The sequence below is a fragment of the Dissoconium aciculare genome, assembly GCF_010015565.1.
Source record: "Dissoconium aciculare CBS 342.82 unplaced genomic scaffold K489scaffold_3, whole genome shotgun sequence".
Lineage (NCBI taxonomy): Eukaryota > Fungi > Ascomycota > Dothideomycetes > Mycosphaerellales > Dissoconiaceae > Dissoconium > Dissoconium aciculare.
Genome location: NW_022984953.1, coordinates 2,193,671 through 2,219,332, shown reverse-complemented (window position 1 = coordinate 2,219,332; position 25,662 = coordinate 2,193,671). Strand labels below are relative to the sequence as shown.

At 52.8% G+C, this 25,662-nt stretch overlaps 11 protein-coding genes across 11 annotated transcripts; 4 read left to right on the top strand and 7 right to left on the bottom strand.

Annotated features, from left to right (window-relative positions):
* Positions 1-510: 510 nt before the first annotated feature.
* K489DRAFT_408256 (uncharacterized protein) lies at positions 511-1,667 on the bottom strand (the record flags this gene model as incomplete). The annotated part of the gene is made up of 3 exons (XM_033607462.1): positions 511-1,203; positions 1,266-1,456; positions 1,511-1,667. 3 exons carry the CDS (start codon positions 1,665-1,667, stop codon positions 511-513), a joined length of 1,041 nt encoding a protein of 346 aa, XP_033462662.1.
* Positions 1,668-3,060: 1,393 nt separating this feature from the next.
* On the top strand, positions 3,061-4,103 carry K489DRAFT_387508 (uncharacterized protein; the record flags this gene model as incomplete). Its single annotated transcript, XM_033606329.1, has 3 exons — positions 3,061-3,331; positions 3,391-3,962; positions 4,002-4,103. The coding sequence occupies 3 exons, from the start codon at positions 3,061-3,063 to the stop codon at positions 4,101-4,103; spliced, it is 945 nt and encodes a 314-aa protein (XP_033462661.1).
* On the bottom strand, positions 3,861-4,869 carry K489DRAFT_378156 (uncharacterized protein). The gene is made up of 2 exons (XM_033604342.1): positions 4,490-4,869; positions 3,861-4,380 (listed from the first exon to the last, which is right to left on the bottom strand). Exons 1-2 carry the CDS (start codon positions 4,693-4,695, stop codon positions 4,326-4,328), a joined length of 261 nt encoding a protein of 86 aa, XP_033462660.1. The 5' UTR covers positions 4,696-4,869; the 3' UTR covers positions 3,861-4,325.
* Positions 4,794-6,272, top strand: K489DRAFT_163265 (uncharacterized protein). The gene is made up of 2 exons (XM_033599311.1): positions 4,794-4,920; positions 4,999-6,272. The coding sequence occupies exons 1-2, from the start codon at positions 4,892-4,894 to the stop codon at positions 6,026-6,028; spliced, it is 1,059 nt and encodes a 352-aa protein (XP_033462659.1). The 5' UTR covers positions 4,794-4,891; the 3' UTR covers positions 6,029-6,272.
* Positions 6,273-7,064: 792 nt separating this feature from the next.
* On the bottom strand, positions 7,065-8,382 carry K489DRAFT_314681 (ferric reductase-like transmembrane component; the record flags this gene model as incomplete). The annotated part of the gene is made up of 4 exons (XM_033601032.1): positions 7,065-7,504; positions 7,558-7,687; positions 7,824-7,956; positions 8,009-8,382. Coding segments are annotated over 4 exons (1,077 nt in total), but the record flags the coding sequence as incomplete, so codon positions are not given.
* Positions 8,383-9,889: 1,507 nt separating this feature from the next.
* K489DRAFT_301226 (release factor) lies at positions 9,890-11,131 on the bottom strand (the record flags this gene model as incomplete). Its single annotated transcript, XM_033600423.1, has 1 exon — positions 9,890-11,131. A coding segment is annotated over one exon (1,242 nt), but the record flags the coding sequence as incomplete, so codon positions are not given.
* A 681-nt stretch (positions 11,132-11,812) lies between these two features.
* On the bottom strand, positions 11,813-12,261 carry K489DRAFT_378152 (uncharacterized protein). Its single transcript, XM_033604341.1, has one exon. The coding sequence runs from the start codon at positions 12,071-12,073 to the stop codon at positions 11,843-11,845; it is 231 nt and encodes a 76-aa protein (XP_033462656.1). The 5' UTR covers positions 12,074-12,261; the 3' UTR covers positions 11,813-11,842.
* A 257-nt stretch (positions 12,262-12,518) lies between these two features.
* Positions 12,519-14,787, top strand: K489DRAFT_378151 (uncharacterized protein). Its single transcript, XM_033604340.1, has one exon. The coding sequence runs from the start codon at positions 12,641-12,643 to the stop codon at positions 14,381-14,383; it is 1,743 nt and encodes a 580-aa protein (XP_033462655.1). The 5' UTR covers positions 12,519-12,640; the 3' UTR covers positions 14,384-14,787.
* A 52-nt stretch (positions 14,788-14,839) lies between these two features.
* On the bottom strand, positions 14,840-17,924 carry K489DRAFT_378150 (uncharacterized protein). The gene has a single exon (XM_033604339.1). The coding sequence runs from the start codon at positions 17,821-17,823 to the stop codon at positions 15,037-15,039; it is 2,787 nt and encodes a 928-aa protein (XP_033462654.1). The 5' UTR covers positions 17,824-17,924; the 3' UTR covers positions 14,840-15,036.
* Positions 17,925-18,106: 182 nt separating this feature from the next.
* K489DRAFT_378149 (uncharacterized protein) lies at positions 18,107-21,776 on the top strand. Its single transcript, XM_033604338.1, has one exon. The coding sequence runs from the start codon at positions 18,247-18,249 to the stop codon at positions 21,406-21,408; it is 3,162 nt and encodes a 1,053-aa protein (XP_033462653.1). The 5' UTR covers positions 18,107-18,246; the 3' UTR covers positions 21,409-21,776.
* Positions 21,509-25,420, bottom strand: K489DRAFT_421938 (uncharacterized protein; the record flags this gene model as incomplete). The annotated part of the gene is made up of 2 exons (XM_033608232.1): positions 21,509-23,847; positions 23,941-25,420. The coding sequence occupies 2 exons, from the start codon at positions 25,418-25,420 to the stop codon at positions 21,827-21,829; spliced, it is 3,501 nt and encodes a 1,166-aa protein (XP_033462652.1). The 3' UTR covers positions 21,509-21,826.
* Between the last annotated feature and the right edge of the window lie 242 nt (positions 25,421-25,662).

Here is a 25,662-nt window from a genome sequence, read left to right as displayed (position 1 = left end):
CGTGCCCGGTCGAATTTGTCTCCGCTCGCACCGAGGTCGAATGGTCGACCCCGTGCGAATCGCTAGACAACAAACCTTCTGTAAATCTCCCGGCGAAAGAGAGATCGAATCTCCGGTCTGAATTCGAGTTTCCAAAATGCTCTCCCGTAGTAGTCCCCCCCCCCCTCCCCGTCGTTAGAAATTCTGCTCCGGTCCAGCCGCCGATCTGTAGCCTGATGTGCCCACGACTGAGGGGGATATCTCTTGCGTAGCTGGATCACCCGAAAGCCCAAACCCTGTAAGTTTCGAAAGTGGATTTCTCCTCTTGAATTTCGTCCATCCCAAATGGAAAAAATAACAATAAATATAAAAAAGGGGCCCCCGGTCGGTCGTCATAAAATTCATCCGCGAGGCCAACCCCCTCTCTCCCGAATTTTGTTCCAAAAGAAAAAACAAAAACAAGTCGCTATGCAGTGGTAAAACCCCAAACCCCAACCAAACGTGAGAATGTCCCTCCGAGAAGAAAGAAACTCATCGCGTCGGATCATAGCCCTGCACGTGGCTCCTCCGCGCCGCCGCCTCCCACCCGCTCCAGTCCCCTTCGAGCTCGTACCGGATCTCCGCCGAATCGGCCTCGACCGCCGCCACGGGCGTCATGGCCTCGAAGCGCTCCGAACCGTGGCTGTCCAGCTCCGCGAGCGGTCTGATCGCCGCCGCCGCCGTAGGGACCCGTGAGGTGCGGTCCGCCAGCTCGACTTTGTCCATGAGCCCGCCCGGCGTGAGCTCCCGCGCGGACATCGAGGTCGCGGCGTTCTCGTCCGAGCCGGCGTCGCGCGCTCGCTGTTGTCGCCGCCGCCGCCGCCACCAGAATACCCCGAGGACGGTCAGGACGATGAGCAGGATTATTGAGGTCAGGGTGCCGGCGAGCAGGGCGGCCAGGGCGCCGCCGGCGATGGCGTAGGTGTTGTCTTCGTTGGTGCTGGGGGCGGTGCCGTTGTTGGCGGGCGGGCCGTTGTCGGGGGTGGTGGAGTTGGGGGAGGTGGGAGGGTTGGATGGCGAGGGGGCGTTTATGATGGTGTTGAGTTGCGCGCCGGGGACGTTCGTGTCGCCGACGGTGGAGGCGGCGGCGGCGACGTATTTCTGGTCGGTGGTGCCGTTCAGTCCGATTAATGTGAACCGATTTGAGTAGTTGATCACCGAACCTCCGGTTGACACGTTTGATTGCTGAACATTGGGTCAGTTGGGCTTGTTCGGCGGAAACACTGTCGCCGAGGAATCTCGCTCACCATGGAGAGGTAATATCCATTCTGAATGCTTTGGCCCACGTCGATGGGTATTTGAGCGACCAGGCCGAGATCGCTGACCTTCGCATTGGCCGGACTTAGCGTTATGAGTGATCGGGAGTCATCGTCGAGGTTGCCGCCGACTATGAGGGCGAGGCTGTAGGTTGTGAGGCTGTTGATGCCGATATTCCCACCTGTAACGGAGGTCAATCACGGTGGAAGAACCTGAATTTCGCTGTCCGCCTCACCTGCATCCTCCCAGTTGATAGCGAACTGTCCTGAAGGGTATGCCGCGCCTGGTGCCGGAGTTGTGAACCTCACTCCAATCGCATGTGTAGGGCGTAGTTGGGTCGCGAGAACGGAGACGAAGAGAAGGAATGATCTTAAAGGACTGGAGGAAGACATCGGTTCATAACGAGCGAAGGCTGCAGAAGAGCGTGCAGCGCGCAGTGGGTCGCGAGGATAAAAGAGTGACTGATGAACGCAATTGCTCTACGGAGAGTCGGGTGTGAGCATTGCCTTGGTGAGAGAGCCTCGCGTGGTAGAGAGTGGTGAGAGTGGTGAGAGTGGTGAGAGGGTGAGAATGACGGCGCGGAGTGTATGGTAGCACGTAGCAAGCGTGTGCGATCAGAACAGCAAGAAAGAGAGAGAGAGGGACGGAGAGAGCCAAACACGCACATGCACAGGCGGAGGAAGTGCCGCGAGTGAGCGAGTGAGTGGGAATGAGTGAGTGAGAATGAGTGAGTGAGTGAGTGACGAGAGTTATCGGGTCGTGACTTGTAAGGACCTTTGCAGATCACAGGCCGCGTCGCCCGTCTGCAAGGGTTTCCTCCCCCGTACGTGTTGGCCGTCATGCCCCCTTTGGTGTGTTTATTACTCCCAGGTGGATCTATTCACGCCTTGGCCCCTCTATGTGTAGATGCGGAATTAATGTACAATCCATTGATATACTGTATCATGGAGCGCGTTCCTCCCTCTCCAACGCATTCTCGGACCGTATCCAGCTCAATTCCTTGTCCTGGAGGCGGATGGACAAGCAGGGTTTATATACGTTTGCCAACACTCGTGGCGGCGAAAGCATTGATCAGTGATGGCACGGGCGGGCAGTGCTTTAAACACGAACCGGAATAGCGGAAGAGGCGTTGAGGCTTCGCTCCGAAAGATCTGCTCCTCCTGACGCTAATCATGCTGGTTCTTGCTATCCTGTCGCGCATGGCACGCCTGGGCACGTTCCAGCCGGTGCATGGGTTACAGCGACTCTGCTTTATGTATGTTCATGCCGTCCATTCCCGTCGCAGCCTTATGATCTCGCGGTCGGACCAGAGAAGGAATGGGCTAAACTTCAGTCGCGACTTCCTCCTGCTTCAGGCGCGTCCACCCGTCATCTCCACGACATCAACTACCACCTAAGTATATCGTACTGTAGTATCCGAGGTATTACCTGCACTTGTGTTTGCTGAGGACAGTATATTGTAGCGTCGGCCTTGACCTAATCATAATTAAACCTTGAGATACATGAATCAATGTGAAAATTCACGGTTTGGGGGAGAGCTGGATCCTCCCTGGCTGGTTTGGACACCATATCTTGCCTCAGGCTTGCAAAGTTCTCGTTCGCGACTCAAGCTTCCAAAGGTCATGTTGTACCATGCTGGATGAATTTCACAGCCAGCCCGAAACTGCATCATCTTGGAGTATTTCTATTCAGGCGGCGACAACACTCACATCAGTGTGGTGTCATCGCTCGGCGATGCAGAATCCGTCACCATCATCTCGATAACGGAATTGCGCGCGCGCAGATATGGCATCTCTGGCCGGCGATAAAGATACTGGCGCGAAACGATCTCACGATGGCCCCGAGCCCGACCATCACAACACGAAGAAGCGAAGGAGAGTTCACCATGCGCTGCGCGATCCCTATCAGCGCCCACCACATGTCGAGCCGGCGATGCAAGATCCGGTGTTCGCGCAAGGACAGCTGCTGCGGAGTATAGGTGCCGCCCTCGTCATGGTCGGCTTTGACAGTGTCAAGCCATCGGCCATGGAGATGTTTCGATCACATGTGGAGGAGTGTCAGTGACTGCTCGAATGTCAGCCTCGTATACTTCGCAATCTCTGACAGCAACCACAGATATGCTCGACATCTTGTCACACATCCGCCATTCAATGCATGACCAGCGCCGAACAAAGCCTACCGCCTACGACTACGCCATCTCGCTTGCAAAGATGCCCAACGCGGCTGCTGCGTCACAACTACTTCCACAACTCGGACTGCAAGTCCCACCCGCGCTCGCGTTTCCTACGACATCAGATCCTCCGCCGCCCGTGCCCGCACCTCCCGATCTCTCAAAACTCCTGGAACCTCTCATGACGCGACAACCGCCCTCCTACATTCCCAAACATTTCCCCGCGTTACCACCTCGACACGCCTGGGAGAGCACCGACGTCTTCTCCGAGAGGGAGAAGGACGCGCGTAAGATGCGCGAGAAGGCTACCGAGGAAGGCATGATGGCGGAACAGGCGTTGAGGAAACTCGCAGCAGCCGCCAAGGCGGGAGCCATGAAGGCGGAGCGGAAACGAAGCGAAAAACTCGCGGCGCAGGGATCGTCGTTGCGTGGCTCCGCGCGTGGGAGGGGACGGGTGCGGGCGAAGGAGGACACCTTCGCAGAGGTCCTCAAAGACCTGGGTGATACCGACGAAGCCGTGGAGCTGGGCGTGGACGGCACGGACGAACAAATTCAGGGAGGAATGGATTTAGGTATGCCCGAGGGCGTCATCGTCAATCATAACATGGCGCATTGGCGGAAGGGAGGGCATCGACAGAGTCTGCATGGCTTTGTTTGATTTCCGTGCAATATTGCCGCTGTACTATTATCTTTTGTTTTCGGGGGGGCATCTTTCGAGCGAGGCGCTGGAGGTGTACAATTTGATTCTCGTTTCCACATGGGATTTGCTACCGCCAACATCATGAGCATATCTTGACAGGATCGTAAGCTGCCGTGAAAGTGATCAACCGACGTGTTTGCGAATGACGTCTACTCCACTCGTGCGCGTAAATCCCAAAGCTCAATCGAATCGGTCTTCCCACGCCGTCGTCTCGACGGTCAATCCTCCCGCACATCTGTGACAAAACATCAGATCAATATCAGGTCCTTTCTATCCCACGATGAAGCTTCGAGCGAATCTGCATCACTAGGGAGCCCAGAGGCGATAAGGAAAGAGGGACTCACTTCCTGAAAAGCCGTAGAACGGGCTCGCAAACGACCTTGCTCGAGGGACTATTCTTCGGGCCCTGTAATTGACAATCGTACTGGATCAACTCCTTCAATGCGCAGTCTTTGAGGTCGACCCGCGGCTTGTGGAATTGGCCGTCGGGCTTGTATTTGACTCGTTCGGCGAGCTCGGTGGCGTGGAAAGCTTCGATCATCGGCGCCATGTCTTGGGTGAGGTTCTCGAGGTCGGGAGGCTGGCTTCGTAGCGGCGTTCCCGCGATCTTTCACTCCGTTGCTGCGCTCCAAGGGCTTGATGGGTGTTCGGTCTACGTTCGGTTGTGCTTCCGATATGGGATGTTTCTGTGCCGTGATGAGCGATACCAATCATGGATGCGCGGAATCTGGGGAAGACGTTGATGGATGAGATCGAAGAGGTCGGTCTGGACGAGGTGAGTTTTCAGCGTCAGCCTCGCACCGCCGCAACATTTGTCTTGAGCACATGTTTACCAGAGATGTCAGTTGCTCAGAGATATCAATGCTCTACAACACGACGCCTCATGGTTCGGATGGCCTGCATTGAACAATGTCATCAGATCGGCCTTTGACTGTCGACGCCCGCCGGCGAATTCACGATCATCGACTTCATTCGTGCTGGAATTGATGTCGCTTGCACCCGGAGGCGGCAAGACTCATATTCTCTATCATCTCACTGCCAAAGCTGTCCTCTGCAAAGACCATGGCGGCGCGCATGCCTGTGTGGTCATTGTTGACCTCGATGGGAAGTTCTCAATATCACGACTGGCATCACAAATCAGGCATGAGATTTCTCAGGCCAGCAGCAGCAGTAGCAGCGCCAATTCACACCTCGACATCGATCAAGTCATCCTCGCCGCATTGGACCATGTACATATCCTCCGCCCGGAGACGTTGTCCTCCACAACCGCGACCGTCCGTTCGATCCCATCATACCTCTTCAACGCCCGGGCACATCGCTCCTTCGACCGGGAGCTCGCATTCGTCGCCCTCGACTCCCTCTCCGCCTTCTACTGGCAGAACAGATCCGAAACAGAGCATGCGGACCTGCTCTCCTCTACCACCGCAGGCATGCGGCCCGTCCAGCAACATCCAGCCAACTACGCCCAACTGGCAGGTGCCACGCAATCCCTGATGAAAGCGCTGCAATGTCCCATCGTGATCACCACGCGCCATCAGGGCCCGCCGAAGAAACCCAGAAATCCCGGCGAGCAAGCACCAGAGCCCTTCTCATTCCGATCACCGCTCCCTCCGCCCTGGGGGACGCTCCCCGTGCTACGCTTGGTCACGAACCGCGTCGCCGTGCGCAAGGTCGCAGCATTCGCAACCCTCGCGGATGCGCAACGCGAAGCACAGAACCGCCAAGCGGTCGTCGAACAAGGCCGCTTCGAATGCTTCGTGAACGAACATGGGCTCGAGGAGAGCACGGCGGCGAAAATGCGGGCTTTGAACACCACACTGGGCTTCTTTGTCCGGGGGGAGGGGCTGACTTTCGTCGAAGCACCCGCAAAGGGGGAAACATGAGACCGTGCGATGTCTGTCGTGGACCCGAAGGTTGTGCATTTCCTACAGCTGTTCTATCATACTGCCTGCCTTTTGTGTGCGTCTCCGTTGCTTTGCACCTCCCACCGGAATTCGGTGCTATCCTCAGAAGAATAATTCATGCATGCGGAAGTATACACCGCATGCTACTGCAGATTCACACATATGCGAGGCATTGTCATCGATGCCAAATTCCCCCCTGCCGAACCGCCCCCGTGCGCCCGTGTATATCTCGGGTATCCCGCGTATGCTCATCTACCTAGGTAGTCATAAAGGCATAAAGATGCAACGACGACTCAACCAACGCCGGAGTGCAAAGTGAAAACAATGGATGGAAGAAATTCTAGTAAGAAAACTCCTCCAGGAAGGTCGAAATGCCTGGTGCGGTCGAGGTGACAGGCAGTGCCCCGACGGCCGAGCGTAATTGGGAAAGTAAACTCGACGGGCCGCAGCCTGAAAGGAGAATCTGTCAGCAGGGGCGCAAATCGAGTGGGACGATGACCGACAGGATCGACTCACCAGCTACAAGTACTTTCGATTGATGTCCAAGGCCCGCGGTGGCAATGCCAAGGAGACTCGACATGTCCGGTCGTCCCGAGTTCATCGAGCGTAGTGGTTGGCCTGAGGATAGGGACGTGCTCGACGAGCGAGGGGAGGTCGTCGTCATTGTGATCTTCGTGTCTGCCTCGACCTTTTCGACCTGTGGCTGCTCTTCGATCGATGACGCTACATCTACAGAGATCTTCTCGGTGATCGCTTGTGGAATTTTTCCCGTCGCATAGAGGCGGACGTTGACACGAGGATGAGCCAGGAGCTCACCGAGCTCAGCGTTGAACCATTCGAAGTTGGCTATTGTGTGGGCGCGATTAGTATACTTAAATGCTTTGTTCGGAACGAATCGAATCGAATGCTCACCAGGATCGCGGACAACCCAGACAAAGTCGAGAAAGCTGCTTTTGGAAGCATCTCGCTGCTTGCGTGCCCACGCCAAGGCTAGTGCCATGGTGAATGTCACACCGCTGCCACCAGCGACCAGGAGGAGTCTGTCGTAGTTTTTGTCGAGGTCAGGAGCATTGCCGTAAGGACCGTCGATTGTTGCGCGGAACTTCTTGCCCGGCTTTTCGCAAGCTTTTCGATATAGAGCCTTCGTGAAGCCATCGTGCGCCTTGACCAGAAACTCGACGGGTTCATTCGATACCATGGTGAATGGGTGAGCCTCGAAGGCCCGAACTCCGGGAATCCAGACGAATGCATGAGAGCCTGGCCGGCCGGCCAACAGGGAGCGGTGCAAGGTAACTTTGGTGGTATTGGTTGACAGCGGCGTAAGTGTACAGTAGTTGCCCAAGGCAAAGTATGCCCAGCGAGACAGGCGGAAGACGCGATCAGCGGCCCACAAACTCCCTGCCAAAATGGTGATCTTGAGGGCGTTGAGTTTCATCTCAGGGCGATGCAGACCAACTGCGGATCTGATCAGCGCTTGCCGACATCGTTCGTTTGCGTTTCATACTTACCGGTGACGAGAATGATGGCGACGAGGATGATATGCGCTATGTAGAAGAACTCGTACTGGCGCTTGCGGACCTGGCCATTGGCGGTGCAGAAGATGAGGACCATCGCCACACCAGCAACGTAACCCGCGTACTGTACGCTCTCAAGCAAAACGTATCCAACATGGAATGCAAAAAGTGCGGCAGGGTAGATACTGTAGACCGTCAGTTTCGAACCGTTACAAGCCATATCATCAAAGCTCGCCCTCCTACCTTCCATGGAGCACAACAAACAGAATCGTCGTATATCCAACGCAGCGATGTAGGACATTGAGATCTTGATAAGTCTTTCCTGCCAAGGGCGATAGCGGTGTGTTCTTGAGTCCTAGAAATATGGCGAAGCACATGTTGCATAATGCCATCCTGGCGAGATTGTCAACACTGTGATGTCTTCGTGTCAATAATACAGACTCACCATCCAAGCCGCTTAGCAAAGATTCCGAGGGCGGTCACTCCTAGTGGGTTGTCATGGAATGCCAGGATGATGTTAATCGCAAAATATAACGTTGATAGCATGTATCGTCCTGGACGGACTTGAAGGCCTCCGATGTGTCGTACTCTGCATATCTGACTAACTCTTCGAGTGATTGACCTAACATTTTGTCTGAGGGACGATGAACGACTGCATAGCTTGTCGAATATGACCTCGGTCCAGTGGATGGTTGTGAATACTGCAATAAGCCCAAGGACAGCAGCACCAAAGTACAGAGCTGTGTTTTGGTCTTTGATCTGCCACTGTGCGAAGAGTTCGATCAAATACGTAGTCTCAGAGTCCAAGTGTGGGGCCATCGTGGAAACGGCAAGATGGAGGTGAAATGACTTCAGATTGAAAAGACACAGTTTGACCTTCAAGAAAGGGTCTGATATTCACGCATCGCAGGAGAAGAGACGGGGATCTGCAGTCATTTTATACCACCTGGTTTGAGAGCTCTCCGGTATCATCCAAGCTTGTGGTTCTACATGCGATGGTGGTGGTGGCCGTCATGCACCACTAAGTAATGTCTGTCGAACGATGTCCTACCTGTCGATGCAAGCACTACGTTTCGGACGTTTGAGAATCATCATGTCGGTGACCGGGTCTGTCAGATGCAAGACCATGCGTTAGATTTTGGGACCCGTGTAAAGCTACAGTTTCAACATGTGGAACCATTGCTTGTTGGCCGCTATCTAAAGCAATAAGCTTTCTTTTGTAGATGTGCGCCTGATGACAGATACGCCATGTCAATGAGCGACTCGCACGTCGGGGCGTCCTGTCACCAACGACAAGAGGTAGTTGCAGGAAAGGTCGAGGCCCACCGTCACCAAGACACACCACAGCTGTTCCTCGCATGTGCAAGGTAAGCACGTTTCTCGGCGTAAGCATGTGCAAGTTTCTGCATCTATTTGCGATCGACAGCAGGAGTTGAGGCGGAACTCGAGTATCGCAGATGTCGAAGATGGGTGGCCTTGTGATGCAGTGAAGTCCGAAAGCACAGACGCCGAGAAACTCGAACCAGGATAATTGCAGGCTTTCCGCGGATGGCTTGCCCTGGAGGATCGCGAGGGAACTGGAGTTTCATCCCGTGGGACCATTAAAATTCCGCGACTTCAATACAATGGCCAAGACTAGTGCCGAAGAGGATGCATTGCCGAAGAAAGAGAGTGAAGGACCAGAAGTGGATTGCGTCACTTGTGCGCGTGTTGAGAGGATACAGTTATTACTCGTTCTTCTATAGACGAGGTTTTTCGACTCCGCTTCGGGCTCCTCATGTCCAGTATATAGCCGCTTCGCCGTTTACCAGGCCCTTGTCAATTGTCACAACGATGCTGTACGCTGTCCGAAAACTTGCATAGCCCACGGAATTGAAAACTCGGGAAGCCATCGACTTTGACCTGGAATGTTAACTTTAGACCGCTGTCCTTCAGCGCGTCATTGTGGTGAAGTCTTGTGCGGCTATCATACCGCAATTTCAGGTCTGCGCGCTGCTAGGCGGTTCCAAGACTGGCAGAAACCACTTTCATATACGATGCGCTGCTGTCCACGCGAGGATCGCCGTGTCATACTACAGATCTTCATCGAGACGCCACATCACAGATCTTCTCACCAACTGATCAAAGAAGTTGCGACGGTCTTCACGCGAAAACTCATTCAATGATGCTCCACGCCGACGAGCTAAGAGCCTGTGGCGCTGCCGACTTGCAAGGTCCTTCCATGTCGGAGACATCCATCTTGGAACGAGCTGGGCGGTTGATAAGAACAGCATCAAATTGCGAACCCTTACCTTTGTCATACGGTAAGCTTGTGCTTGTGTTCCGCCTCAGCGACGAGACCAAGTACCTCTTGCTCGGCCATCCACAATCGTACGCTTTCCATGATTTTGTCCAGAGATTCTCCACCCTGCACGACATCATCCAGATTCCTTGAATCCATTCCGCTTCGGTGGTCGCTCACCCGTTGTTGACCCCAATTGTACGTCCGGACTTTGTTCTCTCGTCCTGCTCGCCCAGCACCTGCACCTCTTCGCAGCTTCATCAGCTCCTCCTCACGCTCTTCCCGCTTTTGTTGCGCGATGCGTGATCGCAACAGTCGCCAGGCCTTCTCGCGGTTTTTGATCTGCGATCGTGTTTCCTGGATCATAACCACCATCCCGCTAGGCTCATGCGTCAAGCGCACAGCAGATTCAGTCTTGTTGACATGCTGTCCTCCCGCTCCACTGGCGCGCATCACGTCCACACGGACCTCCTTCGGATCGACGTAGTAATCACTCTTGGGATCGTTGAAGCTATTTTCGCCCAGATCGCCTGTTTCATCCGTCAGGGACGGCAGTACCAGGACACTGGCTGCTGATGTGTGTGTACGGCCTTTGCTCTCCGTTGCGGGGACCCGTTGGACGCGGTGAACGCCTGCCTCGCACCGCAGTATGCCGTAAGCGTCTGCCGATTCGACTTCCAGTACCACCTCCTGAATGTGCACCGCCGAGCCGCTATTTGCCCCAACGCCTGCGTCGGCTGCATCATACTTGAGAATAGTAGTCCGTAAGCCATGCCTGACGCAAAATGCTTCATACATGCGTAGCAAATCGCCTGCAAATAGCGCAGCTTCGTCTCCACCAGCACCGGGTCGGATCTCGATCAGGCATGGCAAGTGGGCGAAAGGATGTATGGGTAACAAACTCGTCTGTAGTGCAGTGGATGCGTGATCGATTCGTTCCTGCGAAGGCCCGATATCTTCCTCGGCCAGCTCTTTCAACTCTTTGTCTCCACTTTCGAGAAGTGTTTGCAACTCGGTCCACGCTGACTGAGCTTTGTCGTATTCATCAATGGCGTTTGCTGTACGCGATAGCTCTCCCGCTCTTTTCGCCGACTTGGCATCGAAATCGGTGGCTAGCTTTTGCGTGAGAGCGGCGTGTTCTGATGCGACCGACCTCGCACGGGCGAGCAATGCAGGCGAGATAGCACTGTGAGTACTTTGATGTCGACTCTGCGCTCGAATTGGTATTCGTACTGATTGAGCTAGTCTTTGTATACAACGTGAGCATATCCATGGTGTATTTAGCATTGCGAAAGATAAAGGATGGTCGAGCTTCCAAATTTTCGAGGTCTACTCGAAGCAACCAGCGAAAACAACGTTTCAAATGCAAGATTCCCAATGTAAGTGATTAATGAAGGAAACAGTATTAATGCCGGTGTTCCGTTTGAAGGAGATGTATGAAACGATAAAGCAAGAACACTGTGACGAGATTACGAAATACACATTGGTATCATTTGATCATGCCGGTGAATTCTTCTGTTTCAGGAAAGACGCGTTTCGCGCGTGCCGAGGACCCTGTGATGTCCTTGTGTTGATATCACCTAAGGCACCCTAGTAATTAAGCTAGCCTTAGGCTAAGGTCTAATAGGCCTTAGTAACTAGACAATATAGTAGCACTGGAGAGGTTCTGATATAGTTAGTATTAAATTAAGTCCTTACTACGGCTTGAGGGGTCAGTAGTGTCATAAAAATATGAGCCGCGTCGTAGAATACGTTGCCTGCTCTATAGGCGATACAGCTCCGTATATATCGTTTCGACGTAGCCCGTTTGGTAGCCATTTTTGACGACTCAGTAGCATCTATACTACTTTCAGGCTTATCCGGGAGCACATCGTATTCCCGCTTGTTTTCACGTAATCTATGTTCATCTTCCGGCAAACGCATAAAGAGTCACAGAGAGCATTTAATGCGTGGCTTCGGCTTCGGCTGCAACATGGCGTGCTCCAGCACCGATTCAAGCTACTCCAAGGGCTCCGAGCGCGCCACTCGAGCACGAGAGCGAATTGAGACCATTTCTTGAGTCTTGGCAGTCACAACTGCTTCTAGAGGTCGATCCGACGACGGTGGCGACGGCGGCGGCACTGCTGAGAGCGGTGAGGACGTCTGAACCTGTGGCGACGAGGGTGGAGCACTTAATGACGAGCTACGGACTGGCAGGGCGACTGCGTTCTTCAGAGGGTGTTCTTGCATTGATTACAACTCGTGGCAGTGAGAATTGCTTCAACAACGACTGTAGCGACTATTCAGCGACAGAGCAATCAGCAACACCTTCAAAGTGACGATATTGGCCATAGTCACCAACCTGAACACGACGAAGAGTAGTTGTTAGAGTGTTGTTTATGAAGGCGCGTTGTTCGGGATACGCGAGACAAGTTGGTGTGCGCGACGCTAGTGAAGTCGTCCGAGCTGTCCCGCTAATAATGAAACTTAGAATACGCCGCATTTCGGCTGAGCCAAAGCCGACCGGTTGGCGATCAGGCCGACGCGCTCAGCCGTATCATCGAATTAATCGCGCCGCGGGTTTTGTGAAACAATGGCAAAGTTCGCAAGCAACGCCCTATAATAATTCGGTAAACTCTTTACTGCGCTGATCATCACCTTTCCTGCTGCCTTGACCTTGTCCACGCCCCCGTATCCTTCTTCCTCTAGTCTTCTTAGATATCTTTAATCAACTTTCTTAGTTTTTCACTTTCCTGACCACTTTGGGAAGGTCCGTTCCCGTTCGGACGTTTCGTACACTTGCTCCGTTATGCAACGATGTTCCAAGATACAATCCGATCTTACGTTCGTGCGACGCCTTTACATGCCAGACATTCTGTTAGAGACCAGAGTGGTGAATCTACAAAAGACTCACTTACTTCGGGCGACTCGATAGCTCGACAGCACAATAGGACTACTAAGATTTTGCGAAGCAAAACAGTCATACAAACTCGAATCTGCCGGCATTTCCAAGCAACGGCCTGTCTGCATTCGTCCACTCGCCTTGCAGGCTTCAACGATCTCCCCCAGGCAGTCCGAATGCGTATCTACGACTACACATTCGCCGCGAAACTCTCCGCCAACTCACTCTACAATGAGTTTCCGTACATCAGAATTGGTACCGTCGCTAGCCGACTTACTGTTGATCCGTCCTTTCTTGACCTCTTTCTTGACCTCTGGAGCGACCTACGTTTCGTCAGCTACGACATTGCCGCGGACGCCTTGCCATGGCTTTGCATGACCTATCCGATTACATTAGAGCGTACAGGTGTCATATCCCTCGCGGCGGCCGAGCGTAGCCCTCTGCAGAAGATCCTACCTTATTGTCGGCGCCTACATGTCTGGCTCCGGGAGGAAAACGAAAGTCCTGTCCTGCCTTGTCGACCCGCTCGACGTGAGACAAGGCTCTCTTCGAGCGAATGGCTGCAGGTCTGTCATCAATTACCCAGCACTTCGTTGGTTCTCGGCCTGGCAGGCTTTGACAGCGAAGGCTCCGCGGCCAAGGCCTTAGAGCCTTTGAAGAAGCTGTCTTTGTCACAGGTTGGAATAAGTCAGCATTACAATTCATCTGATCTGAATACAATAAAGGTGATCAAAGCCTTTTTTATGCACATGATCGAAAAAGAACTCCTGGCTCGCGGCGGGTCTTTTCGGTTTCTAGATTTACCAATGGAGTTGCGACAGCGGGTGCTTCGATATACTGACCTTCTCGCACCATTTCGGGAAGTTATACGGAAACAGAATCGTTTTGCTTTATATCCGCGAGCCTCGAGTCGCTGTCGGAAGCAGAAGCGGGAGCTGTGCTGTCGGGAAGGCCTCGTCTATCCACCATGCGCATGCTATCGTTCCCCAATCTCCATCTTCCTCGTCTGTCGAACAATGAGCGAAGATGCGCGGCAGGTATTCTACAGCTCGAATCGATTCGTCCTAGTACCTGATCTGCCACCTAAAGATGCTCCGAACGCAGGTGACTACATAACCCTGCTTACTGACACTAAACTATTCTTGTCAAGAGCACTCTCACTACATTCTCTGCATCATTTAAGAGATCTCGAGATTTTCTTCCATTATCGCACATATTCTAACATTACCGAGGACAGCACGAACGAGCGTGCCGTGAACCAGGTCGTTAGACTATTGGCGCAAGATATGGGCCGCTTATCCCTCACGATCTACCTAGATCCACATCAAGAGAGTGCCTACACAGATTCCGACGGGCGGGACCTTTCGATATCTCAAGAAATCCAGTTCGCCGCGCAATCACGGTTTGTAACCTTGCTACAGCCGCTCCGGCGGTTGACGTCGTTTTTCGTGAAGATCGGCCTATTAGACACCGAAACCTGGCAAATGGATGAAGTCCTGCTACGCAAACATGATCAAGAGCGGAGACTGGAGCAACTTGTCATGGGTGAAAGCTACGACGCGCTCCGCCATGGCAAGAGCCAGCGACGGCCCAGTCTTTGGGAAACCGCTGATTCGTGCTGTGACTATAATTCGCAAATAGATGGACATATTTGCTAAGTGTTCTGAAGACTCCAGTCGTGTCCATTTTTGCGTCGGCGTGCAGGGCTGCTTCGAATTCGCAAGCTCAGATACCGCGTAGAAGATCCCATGCAACAGGAACGTTCGCTATGAAATGCCCGCTTCGTGAGAGGACCACGGCAATGTCAATTGCGAATGTCAGGCAGACCGGACCGAAATCGGCTGGGCCGCAGCCTTAGATCTTTGTCGGTGTTATCTGGGCAACAAATTTGTTGCCGTGATTTTGGTCGTGAGAGACCGAACAACAGGTCACGGATGCAGCGATAATACAGCTCGCTTTACTTTGTCTATGTCGTGCAGCTTTCCTCTCCACGATTATTCTGCTCTCTAGAAACAAATTTATACAAGCCCGTACGTTACAATCAATTCACAATTGACCGACCTAAAAGTTGTAATTATTGATGGAAGGTTCACTGTAAAAGCTGGACACACTGAAGCTTTTCCAGCCCGAATTACAATTCCAAAGCCAACGGTGCTTAACATCATAGTGTCACAGATACCATAGCGGATCGTGATATTCTTTTCAAGTGCTTCCAAAGGTTTATTGTTTATCATTCGTGGTTTGTCCGACGAGAAACGGTAACCTGCTCAAATGTACAGTAATACGTTCGTTAGGCCATGTCATTACACAATCAAGCTCCAGTGAGATCTAAAATTTCGACGGCACTCTGCCTCCATCTGGCCCGGCTGACGCCTTCGACTGCTCGCAAAGATGCTTTACCACCACTGGCTTTCCAACCACTTCCGTCGCCAGAGAGATCCACGGCATCGACGTCGACTTCTTTGAAAGTGCCAACCAAGCTCTGACGAAGGATGATTAATTTCTTCTTCGGTTGTGTCACCGTTGAATCCGTTGCTGGCATATCTTCCTGGCGTAATGGGGTTCCTCTTCTTAGAAACGAGGAGGGACTTGCTAGTCGCTCCTGTGGAGATGCGGAGAATGGATTTGCTGGTAAGGGCGAGCTCGTAAGATCAATCGGCTCATTCTGGACCTGCTCTGCTGATCGTCTTCGCAACACGCTTGACTGATGGGGGGATGAATATGAGATCTCGTGCGAATGGTTCTCCACACCGGGATCCTCACCATCGGAGTCATCGTCGTAGCCAAGTACAGGAGCAGTTGATGCTCGTGTGAGCTTCCCTCGACATGCAAGCTTTTTGCGACGTTTGCTGCGCGGCGTGACACCTGCAGGTAGGATTAAAGATGGTGACAATCTTTCTCGTGTGTTCTTTTCGCAGTCGGCACGACTTTCTTTCATGGCATTCACAAATACCGGGGAGACCGCTTGTTCGCCACGCTCGTGTCTGAATACATCAGTGCGAGGCATGATTGGACTTGGGGAGCCAGATCTATCCGGGGGTAGTTCTCGAGCTGGCGATGATGAAAGCAAATCGACCACATCTGTGCTAAATGCTTTTGAAGCGACTTTCTTTGGGGATGGTGAGTAATATGAGCTGATCGTTCTCTGGGTCTGTCTAGGTGAAGGTGATACCATCATTACCCTCTTACGGCGTCTTGGTGTACCTTGCACTTCAGGTTCTGGTCGTCCGCCTCCCTCCGTTGATATACGGTGGCTCTCTAACTCATCATCTCTTGAGAGAGGCACAGCTGGGGCATGCCCATAGTCATCTGTGGGCGTGGCCATGGCGTTCATTTGGGATCGTGCACGGATGTTGGGCCGTCTGAAAGATGAAACGGGCTTCTTGCCATCGATGGTCGAAGATGGAAGTTCGGCGACCCGCTCCAGCGCGTGCGACTTGTCGGGCAAGGCATTTCGAACCTTCTGCGGTTGACCATCTATCGGCTCGAGTTGACTACCGTCTGACAGACAGGCGGTCACGGGACGTACGTTCTTTGTGACCTTTGCATAGGCATTCATCGTGTTCACCGGTATATCGTTGAGCGAACGATTGGTCTTCTTTCCTGACGACTTGGCTGTCGGTCGGCTTCCCAGTCCACGAGCTGTACGCTTTGAGCTCGGAGCGGATTTTGGCAAAAGCAACTTTGCTTCATGATCCTCTATTAGTAACGGACTGCCGACTTGCAAAAACGTCTTTGCTACCCAAAGCTTTTCCGGCTGATCGGGGTAGTATGGTCGAAATTGTCGTGATTTTGTGGGAGAAGCTGGGACTTCACTGTTACCCAACGTAGCAATATGCGAGCCAGATTCGATATCAGAATCGCTTTCTAAATTCCCTGCAATGGCATCGTCCTCCTCTTCGATGCTCAGGTCAATTGGCACAAGAGAGGAAGGCGTGAATGACACTCGATACTCCAATTCTCCATCCGTAGTGACATGCCTCCGCTCCCCGTGTATGGCTGAAATTAGCTCCCTTTCATATTCTTGTTGGGCATCAGGCTCAAGCCGAAGCTCCTTATTACCGCGGAGACGAAGTTCTCGTACCAACATCGCCGGAGCGAGGTTTTTGATGAACTTTTTCGCACCGCTCACGCACCGCCAGTCGAAAGCCTCCCCAGCGAAGAGGCGTAATGCTGGGAAATCAATATCTTGATCCCAGACGAGGCTCTCTTTGAGCCTAGTAAGCTTGGTGGCCGACGAAACGCATGGATGCGTGTAATAGCCAAGAACATCCATACGGGGGAAGTCGTCCGGAATCACTAAGCGTCCATTGCTCCGACTAAAGAATTTTGACTCATTCGTGCGTATTTCATGCTGGAGTCGTTCTCGCCACCCCTGCAGACCTTCGACGTCCTTATTGGCTGCCAGCTTGCACATTTCATGCGCAAATCCGGCGCGCGCGGCATCACAAGCGACCTTGATCCCACACCCAGGGATTCCCTCGACAACGTAGTCTCCTCCACTCATGAGAGCCACGAGTATCATGCCATTAGGGTCGAGTCCAGTCTGGGCCTTGGCATCTTGTGCTCGATAGACAGTGACATGAGTCGGCGTCTTCGAGCTTCCCTCGGGTGTCCAATTCCTGAGAAGAACGGCACTCCCGAACATGAGTGTGTCGACATCCTCACTCATGACAGCATCGACAATGCCCGCCTTTTGTAAGACTGCGCATTCTGCTTCGGCCTCACCCGGGGCAATATGGATCGGGAAGCCGAACAACTTGAGCAATTGCTTTGCGAGAAATTCTGGTACGCTCACTACTCGAACACCTGGTCCGCCGACCTTTTTGTTGCGCTTCCATTGCGGTTTATTGGGGCCGTCGAACACAAAGATAGGCTGGATGTTCAGACTGAGGAGTCGGAGAAGTCGGTAATATAACGTTCGAAGGGCCGGATTCGAGCCGCCTTTGCCGCATTGTATCTGAAAGAGCCATATCGCTATGTCGATGGCGATGACAAGAGGACGTCCGTGAGTGGCGAGGTGAGCAGCAGAATATTTGGCCAACGATACTCTCTCGCTGGACGAGGCTATCTCTTTGAAAACGCCATGTATGCCCATACTTTTGAGTGACAAACTCACAAACAAGTCCGCACAACAGTGCTGTCTGGAACACACTCGATGTAATGCTATTCAATACCAGGAACATGAGATAGGCGTCTTGTCCCATCACAATGTGCAGGCGCAGGTGATGTCGATGCTTAGGGTTTGGGTAAATGTCTGGTGCCTGCCTCCGCGTTGCCTATGACGACCAAAGCACTCTCACACACGGCGCTCTCGATTCGGTTGAACCCTAAATTGGCGGGACGCGCGACGCGACTTCATTACTGGCGTCACTGCGGAGCGCGAGGCGATTGCGAGGCGCACTCTTCGAAAAACACAAAAGTTCAACGACGGATGCAAGATTGCAACCAAACGAATCGCATGCGCGGAATGCCTGCTCGAACGTGATCATTTCTAAGGCTCTCACGTCGGACTGACACCATGGTGTACGCTTTGCGCAGCCGCGACGAATCGCCAGATCCTATTACTTTGCCGTCGTCGCCGATAGTACCACACTCCAATAGATCCAAGAAGTATTCGCCTTTGAAGTCGCGCGATCAACATTCGCTCGCAACTCCTAGCAAGTCATTCTTTCTCGCGCCAGCATCAAAACAATCAAATGTCGAAAGCCCCTGGCGGGTGAGGGTCACCTTGGAGGCGTCACCAGGACCAAGGCAGAGAATGCGAAAGAGCAGTCCTCTGAAAATTGTTCATGATGGCGAGATTGGCGAGGAAAAAGCTCCTGTGCTCAGGCAGCCCAGGCGCAAGCGACGGACACAAGGGAGCGCTTTGGCGCATGTAGATACAACTGCAGAAGTTGATGAGCTCGCTGAGGCAACATCGTTACGAAGGCCGAACCGCGAGGAGATAAACCGCACAGCACACGTTCCTGTCGCCAATGCGCTCGAGGTTCCCCATGAGAGCGCGCGCAAGCGCGCCCGAGCCAGATATAGTCATGATCCAGGCGACAATACAGTTACCGAAAATGAAGATTTCAGTATGATATCAATGGAGTCGCTTAAGACTGCGAAAGATTCCAGCTTCGTATCACATACCCGCTCCGCCGGTTTGGCGACAATCTCAGAGCTGCCTGGGTCTCTCAATGCATCAGTCCAGGAAGTCTCTTACCTACCCTCATCACCCCCGAAGGGGCAAGACACCGAACCTGTGATTTATCCAGACCTGCATGTTGAAACTAGTGAGCAGTTTGACGCCCCGCCAACTACGCGCCAGGATGCGGAAGTCGATGCGATGAGTTGGAGGCCGTCTAGCGGAGCTCTGAACGGGTTTCGACGACCGATCAACAGTCACTCTGTGATCGAAACGAAAGAAGGAACGTCACTTTCAGCCGACGTTGGTTGGCGACCAAGCGATGCTGACAGACCCCGAGATTCTCAGACGAGACGAGATAGCGGTCAAAATTCGATGGCATCTAGGCGCGAGGCAGCGATAGAGGTGTCGTCGGGCGAAAGCGAAGACGAAGATCTAGGCGAGGACATTGATGGTCAGGAACATGTGAACAGCGAAGACAATGTAGAACTCGATCTCTGGCAAGAGGAAGCCTCGCGCTCTGCCAACGCGTTGCCGAACACATCTGCACCGCTCAGCGCAGCCCATGAGGTCGAACCGGATCCGATAGACCCAGAACGAGCACGCTCTGGTGACTTCATCAACGACCTGTTCAGTGACCAGGCGAGTAAGCCTCGACGCTCCAAGATACCGCGTACCTGGCGCCGCTCCTCTGGCATCAATTTATCCTATGCAGATTCACCAGCACAAGCGCTGAGTCGGCCCAATGTAGACAATGAAGCAGAAGAGAGCGAGGACGAAGAAATTGAAAGGAAAGATTCAGCCGATGGGAGCCGTATATTGACGCCGCCGCAGACGGACGACGAGCAGCTGGTTGCTCCTGATTTGGAGGTCGAGCCGAGCAGCGAGATCTTTCAGCCGGATGCCGAAGCGACGCGGTTTCAGAGCGATGTCATCGCCGGCGATGACGGAGACACTGAATCCGAAGAGTCTGCCCATGACGAGGACGAAGCGGAACCGGAGGAGGTTGCCACTCCGCGCGATGAAAACGATGAAACTGGTTTATTCTTTCAGAACGAGGTTCCGCGAGCTTCGATCCAGGCACAAACTCCTCTCTTAAACGAGCCGCCACGACGTCGTCCAAGACCAACGCGGAGAGAAACTATCGACTTGACGGGATTACTCAACATAGCTTCCAGTCCTCGCAAGCCGGAGGTTGCGCCTAAATGCGACGAGTCCATTGCTGAAGCTCAGACGCAATTCTCGTTGGTACAGAAATTGGCGCAGAGAAAGAGATTTGGTCGTCCTGTCGAAGTGCAGCACGTCGAGGGTCAGACCAGCCTCGAGACTTCTGATCACAACGTTGCGATAGAGAGAGTAAAGAAATTCGGACGGAAGACACGTCCTCCCGGTAGCAATAACCAAATGCCCGAAGCGTCAGCAACTGAAGCACCACAACGGGTATCTGTGCGTCAACAAACAAGTCACAGTGCCGAGAACAGGGACCTGCTGCATAAAGCGAGAAGCATTTGTGAGGAGAATTCTGCTTCGAATGAGAACAACGTCGGACCATCAAGACGTCCAGCCACTGCCCGTTCTGCTAGCACACAAGCGGCTGAGCAGAACTTCGATGCATATTCACAGCTTCTCAGCGCGTCCAACGCCACAGCGATCACAGCTTCATTCCGTAGCTATGAAGAACGACTGAATCTCGAGTCCCCGGCTAAGATGAGAGTTAACTTCAACGATTCCACATCAACCATCAGACTGCCTTCCCCAAGCAGACATCTTGTCCCTCCTTTATTTCAAGGGCACGCCGGAGAGTCTGATAAGTCTAGCTCTCTCGTCGAGAAATCAAATCTCGGTATTGCTCAAGGATCAAAGCCAGGCATATTGGCGCGATTCACCAAGAACTTCTGGTCATCAGAAGACAAAATATCAGATGTGCGTCAAGCCTCAGAGTCGTCAATCCGCGATCTGCCAGTCGATGCCTCTCTGAGATCCGTCACGAGCCTCTTGGAAGAGACTTCGCTTCTTGAAGGCTCATTTCCTCCACACCTACGCACCGCACTCCGCACCCGATACGGTGTTCTCAGCAGCACATTTCCCTGGCGACTATACCACATGCGCACACTGCATCGCCTTCATAATTCGCTTTTCTCCGGCCGCAAAGACACGCTGGTGCCTTCTTCTGGACCGCTCCCACGATCACTGGCGTATCTAGTCGGCTCACAACAATTATCTGTGACGGAGGTGGAATATGCCTTCACAAAACAGCACGCCTATGTGGTCCAGGCTTTTCTCTCTTTATTCGTCCCTGCGCACGTCGTCGAAGGAATGCTGAGTGGAGAGGTGGAATCTCTGGGAGATCGTCTTACGGGCGAATTACGGGGCGTTGCGGCGAGAGGAGACACCTTGAGGAGAAATGGAATGTACGATTCTGTTTGGACGGCGTCTGACATCGGAGAATGGGTCGATCGACTCAAGGGCGAAATCGGTGTACAATTTGTGGTCAGAGCTTTGGGAGACGTGGTTGCAGAGGAACAAAGAGTGCGGAAAAGGCGAAGGAATTAAGAGTATTGTCAATTGGAGGTTGCTCAGTCTGCGGACTGCATATGACGGTGCTGACGGCGCACAGGGGACATAGCTTTTTTGACGATTTAATGGCTACTACACTGCGATGAATGAACGACTATGATGGTTTAATCTGCCATCCGAGAAGCCAATTCGCTCCAGAACATTTCACGCAATATTCGAATTAATGAAGATGAGGACATCTTGGAGCGTCCGGTAGTGACCATTCCTTCGGAACGGCTGAAACATTGAATACGTGATCGATTGTTAATACATGAAATGCGTAGGAGACGACGCGCTCTTCTCTGGTGGGCGTGACAAGCATAATCTTCGTAAGCATACATTTCAAATCATGTGATTGACGTCAAGAAATCGGGACTGGAAGAGACCGCCGTCAAACACGACAAGATCTTTGACCTCATGGCTTCTGCTTAACCGCTATAGTCGATTGGTGACTCATCTCGTGGAAACCTGGTGGCACAGCCCATCCGTGCGCGCGACAAGCCCGTAGGTAGCCATCCGCGCCCTCGCGAGCGCCGTAATCGGAATGCGAAGCAGGAGCCAGTCTTGCAGGAGGATGGCTTATCATGGCCATGCGAACTTGTAGCAGCACGCTTTCTAGTGAGCTGACGCTGCTCCAGCCGGTGTTGGTCAAAAGCTCCATGCACATCGCGCCGCCTTGTACAATGTGGCCGCCACCTCCTTCAGCTAAAGTGAGAAAGCGAGGACGGATCACGCGCACGTATGGTGGCGAAAACGGAAAGTCGCCGTTAAAGCGCACCTCGAACACAATGCTAGTGATCTTTTGCTTTTTCATATCTGCGACGAGCGGCAGCTTTGTATCAGTGGACTCGAGAAGATGAAATGAGTGAAGCTCAACAATCCACTGGTAGATGTTCTCAATTCGGTCGAAGTCGATATACCAACCAAGTTCGCCAAGGCTGGTAGACTTCTGAACCTTACTAAGGGCCTTTATCTCTTGCATGAGCTGACGGGTTGTCTGTGGGCTAGCATACTCAGGAACCGCCATAAGCGGCAGATGGTCAAAATCTAGGCTTCCCGGAACGAAGTCGGTGGACGGCCCCGTGATTCGTTGAGACTCTGCCTCATTTGAATTCTCTTCTTCGATGAGCAATTCGAGGTCTTCGTCTTCGGTGGCGATGCTTTGCGCGTCCCAGGAAGCAGCATCAAATTCACCTGATGTCGGAGAGCATTCAGCGGATCCTGTATCCAATGTGTGGAACTTTTGTTTCTTGAATGGATTGTGCATCCGGTTTGAAGTTGGACTAGCAGGACCTAATCTGCTAGACTTGATGGCAAAAGCGGGAATCACGATTGGCTCTCCTGTAGCACCTCGCGGGGTACATGCGGGATCCTGAAGATGCGGATCCGCAGGTCTGACGTCGGCAGTGGTATCGGAGAACTCCGACGCCTTGACAAACAGGTAGCGCGTCTGGATCCAGTCAAGTTGACTTACTACGTAGTAGGGATTGGTGTTAACGTACTCCTGGGGAGCATTGACGATCTCGCTCAAAGCCAGCGCTCCGCTCATACCGAGAGCACTGTTTGGCCAGTTGCCCTGTTGATTTCGAGTGTATCCCAGTGATGTGCCGGCATCCTTAGCGTGATATACGCCATGACCATATGCACGGCCATTGACTATCTTGTTGTAGTGAAGGCCCTCTCGAATGATCATATGCCAGTTGTGAAGAGGGGATCCATGCCACGCAAAAAGGGTCGGATATTGTAACTTGAGGCGCTCTTGCACACTTTTGACTTCGCCCAAAAATCGTTGCTCCTTATCCGGCGCACCCATGGCAAAGCGAAATTGCAGGAATTTGGACATTCCGTAGACGCGCTCCGGGCTTACGGTACCGCCCTGATCGCTGGGTACGTAATCGCTATCAACTTGGATGAGGCACGCGCGGTTGCTTGCAATGATCCATGTGAGCAGAGAAAGTGCCGATGGCATGATTCTCTCCACCCATTGCTTGAGAGACCTTCCTGTGCTGACATATTCTCGCATTTCTTTCACAGAAGGCAAAGTGTCTAGCACACGACAGATTGCTGTCTGCTTTGAAATAATATCTAGCTGTTCGATGTCTTGGTTGCAGATGGCAAAGACTGCCGGGATTTCGATGATTGGTTTCGCAGGACTTGCTGTACTTGGGACCACTGCAACCTTGACTTCGCTATGAGGACGCTGCGCCACTGCCATTTCCACAGGCTCATCGAGCTCGACCTTCGGAAAAAAGTTGGCATCTCGGACTCTGCAGTAGAATTCTTTTTTCATTTCTGTCGACACGACTATTAGTATCCAAGTGCCCGCAGAAATTGGCGATGTGATCAATTTGTCCAGGAAAAGAATGTCATGAGTGGCTGGGTCGTACCGAACTTGGTACGTCTGGTGCGATGAATTGTTCGAGGAAGTGTACACTGCTTCTGCGGGCAAGTTCCAGCCGAGTGATTTGGCGGTCGGAGACTCTGAAGCATCTGCGTGCGAGTCCCAGCCAAGGTATTTTATATCGGAACTTGTCATCGGGAGTCTCCCTCGGGATGTCAGTGGCGGGAGGAGCAAAGCCAGCCCATCTGGCAGATCTTTAAGGACCCCTGCCTGCGCGGAAGCATAACAGAACGAGACAAGGAGATCAACAACATATGGCTGTGTTGCGATCTCATGTTCTAGATTAGGACCGAAACCTAGCGTCATGTATTGGTACAGACAAAGGTTTCGCTCACAGACGTAGGGCTTGATAGCTTCGACGTCGCTGTCAATTTTGCGATGACACACAAGGCAGAATTCCGTACAGCGAACGAAGTGCCGCAACATGAATTGCATAGCTAGGAGCGGTAGTGAGTGGTTGTTCGGACATTCAGGAAAGTGATCCGCTTTAAGAACGGCGGGGATGTCGCTTCGTATGATTTCTGGTTCAAAGTATTGAGGAGGAATATGGCCTAGCTCTGATGCAGCCATCCCTGTTACTAGATCAGCGTACCAAGCTTCTGCTCCGTGCCACGGTAGCGCGAGCGAACGTATGTTGAGCACCGGCAGCAAACTCGTCTCGAGAAGTCTTGATAACGGCTTAGAGATGAAGGTATTGCGGACCGCCGAGCTTGATTGATTTCTTTCACTCTTGGCTTTGCCCCTTGTGTCATCACTCGAAAACGCTCTGACGGCGTCCTCGAGAGGCGGTTTGTAGGACGGGCCAGCAACAACACGAAAGCCAAGGTAGTTTTTGAGTTCCGATTTGGGCACTTTCTGAAGCTCCTCTGAATCTCTGTATCCACTCGGGTAGTTGATGATCATGATGAGGTATTCGTTTGGCTCGACCTGCCAGGCACGCATAGCTTCAGGTGAAATATTTAATTTTGCCATGCGGATCGACACGGTGATATAGGCAGCGCCGCCATGGATGATTTGATGTTTTAGCATTCCGACTCGGAAGCCCGCCGACTTGACAGCACGAATGTCATTGCGGAGTCGAGCACGAAATACTGGGCCGACATTTTCCACGTAGCCTGCCTTCGGGCCTGATGCAGCTGTGCCCAGGAAATCTGATTCATCGAAGGCGTCGATGGGGAGACCATCCAGCTCGTCCATGGACGAAAGCCCATCCGACATGACCTCGTCATCTGTGTACACATCATCGTCCTCGTCCGGAATGTCTTCACTCGTTGAGAGTCGTCGGAGATTGCCAGCCACAAGGTCAACTAGCTCAGAAACATCCTTGCCGGTTGTTCCTCGGAAGTTTTGAAGGGCTTCTGATATGAGAGCTGGGGCATCATCTTCGGCATAGAGAAAATATGAGTGTGATTTCGGATAGTCGGATAATTCTGAAACGCAAGCAGTTATTCGAAAAGGTTCTGCCTTCACGGCGGCAGATGCACCATCTGCTGTGAAGAAGAAATGAAATTCGCCGTCGTCGTCACCAGCTTGGAGCTTTGTAATACCGGCGGGCAAGACACCAGCTTGCGATTTTGCCAAGTCGGCAACAAATTGGCGGCGTGGCATGGTCTCTAGTGAGGCATCGGTTGCTCGATCAAGCGATCCTCACATCTTCGGCGTTGCAAGTAGCAGGACGTGTAAGTCTACGCAGGCAGGCGCTGCGTATTCGTGAAGGCGAAGGTTAAATGAAATGAGGTACGACGCTGTGTAGTCACGAAAGTTGATATTATCAGAAGTCGCAAAGAGTCAATTGTGGTGGGAGAGTGGAGTGACTGCGGCTACCTATCACATGCAAATCTGCCGGGAAC

Coding starts and splice junctions, on each gene's coding strand:
- K489DRAFT_378156 (XM_033604342.1), bottom strand. CDS start 4,695: ATGGCGCCGATGATCGAAGCTTTCCACGCCACCGAGCTCGCCGAACGA. Junction 4,381..4,489: donor GTTCTACGGCTTTTCAGGAA/GTGAGTCCCTCT, acceptor GTTTTGTCACAG/ATGTGCGGGAGGATTGACCG.
- K489DRAFT_163265 (XM_033599311.1), top strand. CDS start 4,892: ATGAGATCGAAGAGGTCGGTCTGGACGAG. Junction 4,921..4,998: donor AAGAGGTCGGTCTGGACGAG/GTGAGTTTTCAG, acceptor TCAGTTGCTCAG/AGATATCAATGCTCTACAAC.
- K489DRAFT_378152 (XM_033604341.1), bottom strand. CDS start 12,073: ATGCAAGAACACCCTCTGAAGAACGCAGTCGCCCTGCCAGTCCGTAGC.
- K489DRAFT_378151 (XM_033604340.1), top strand. CDS start 12,641: ATGTTCCAAGATACAATCCGATCTTACGTTCGTGCGACGCCTTTACAT.
- K489DRAFT_378150 (XM_033604339.1), bottom strand. CDS start 17,823: ATGGGCATACATGGCGTTTTCAAAGAGATAGCCTCGTCCAGCGAGAGA.
- K489DRAFT_378149 (XM_033604338.1), top strand. CDS start 18,247: ATGGTGTACGCTTTGCGCAGCCGCGACGAATCGCCAGATCCTATTACT.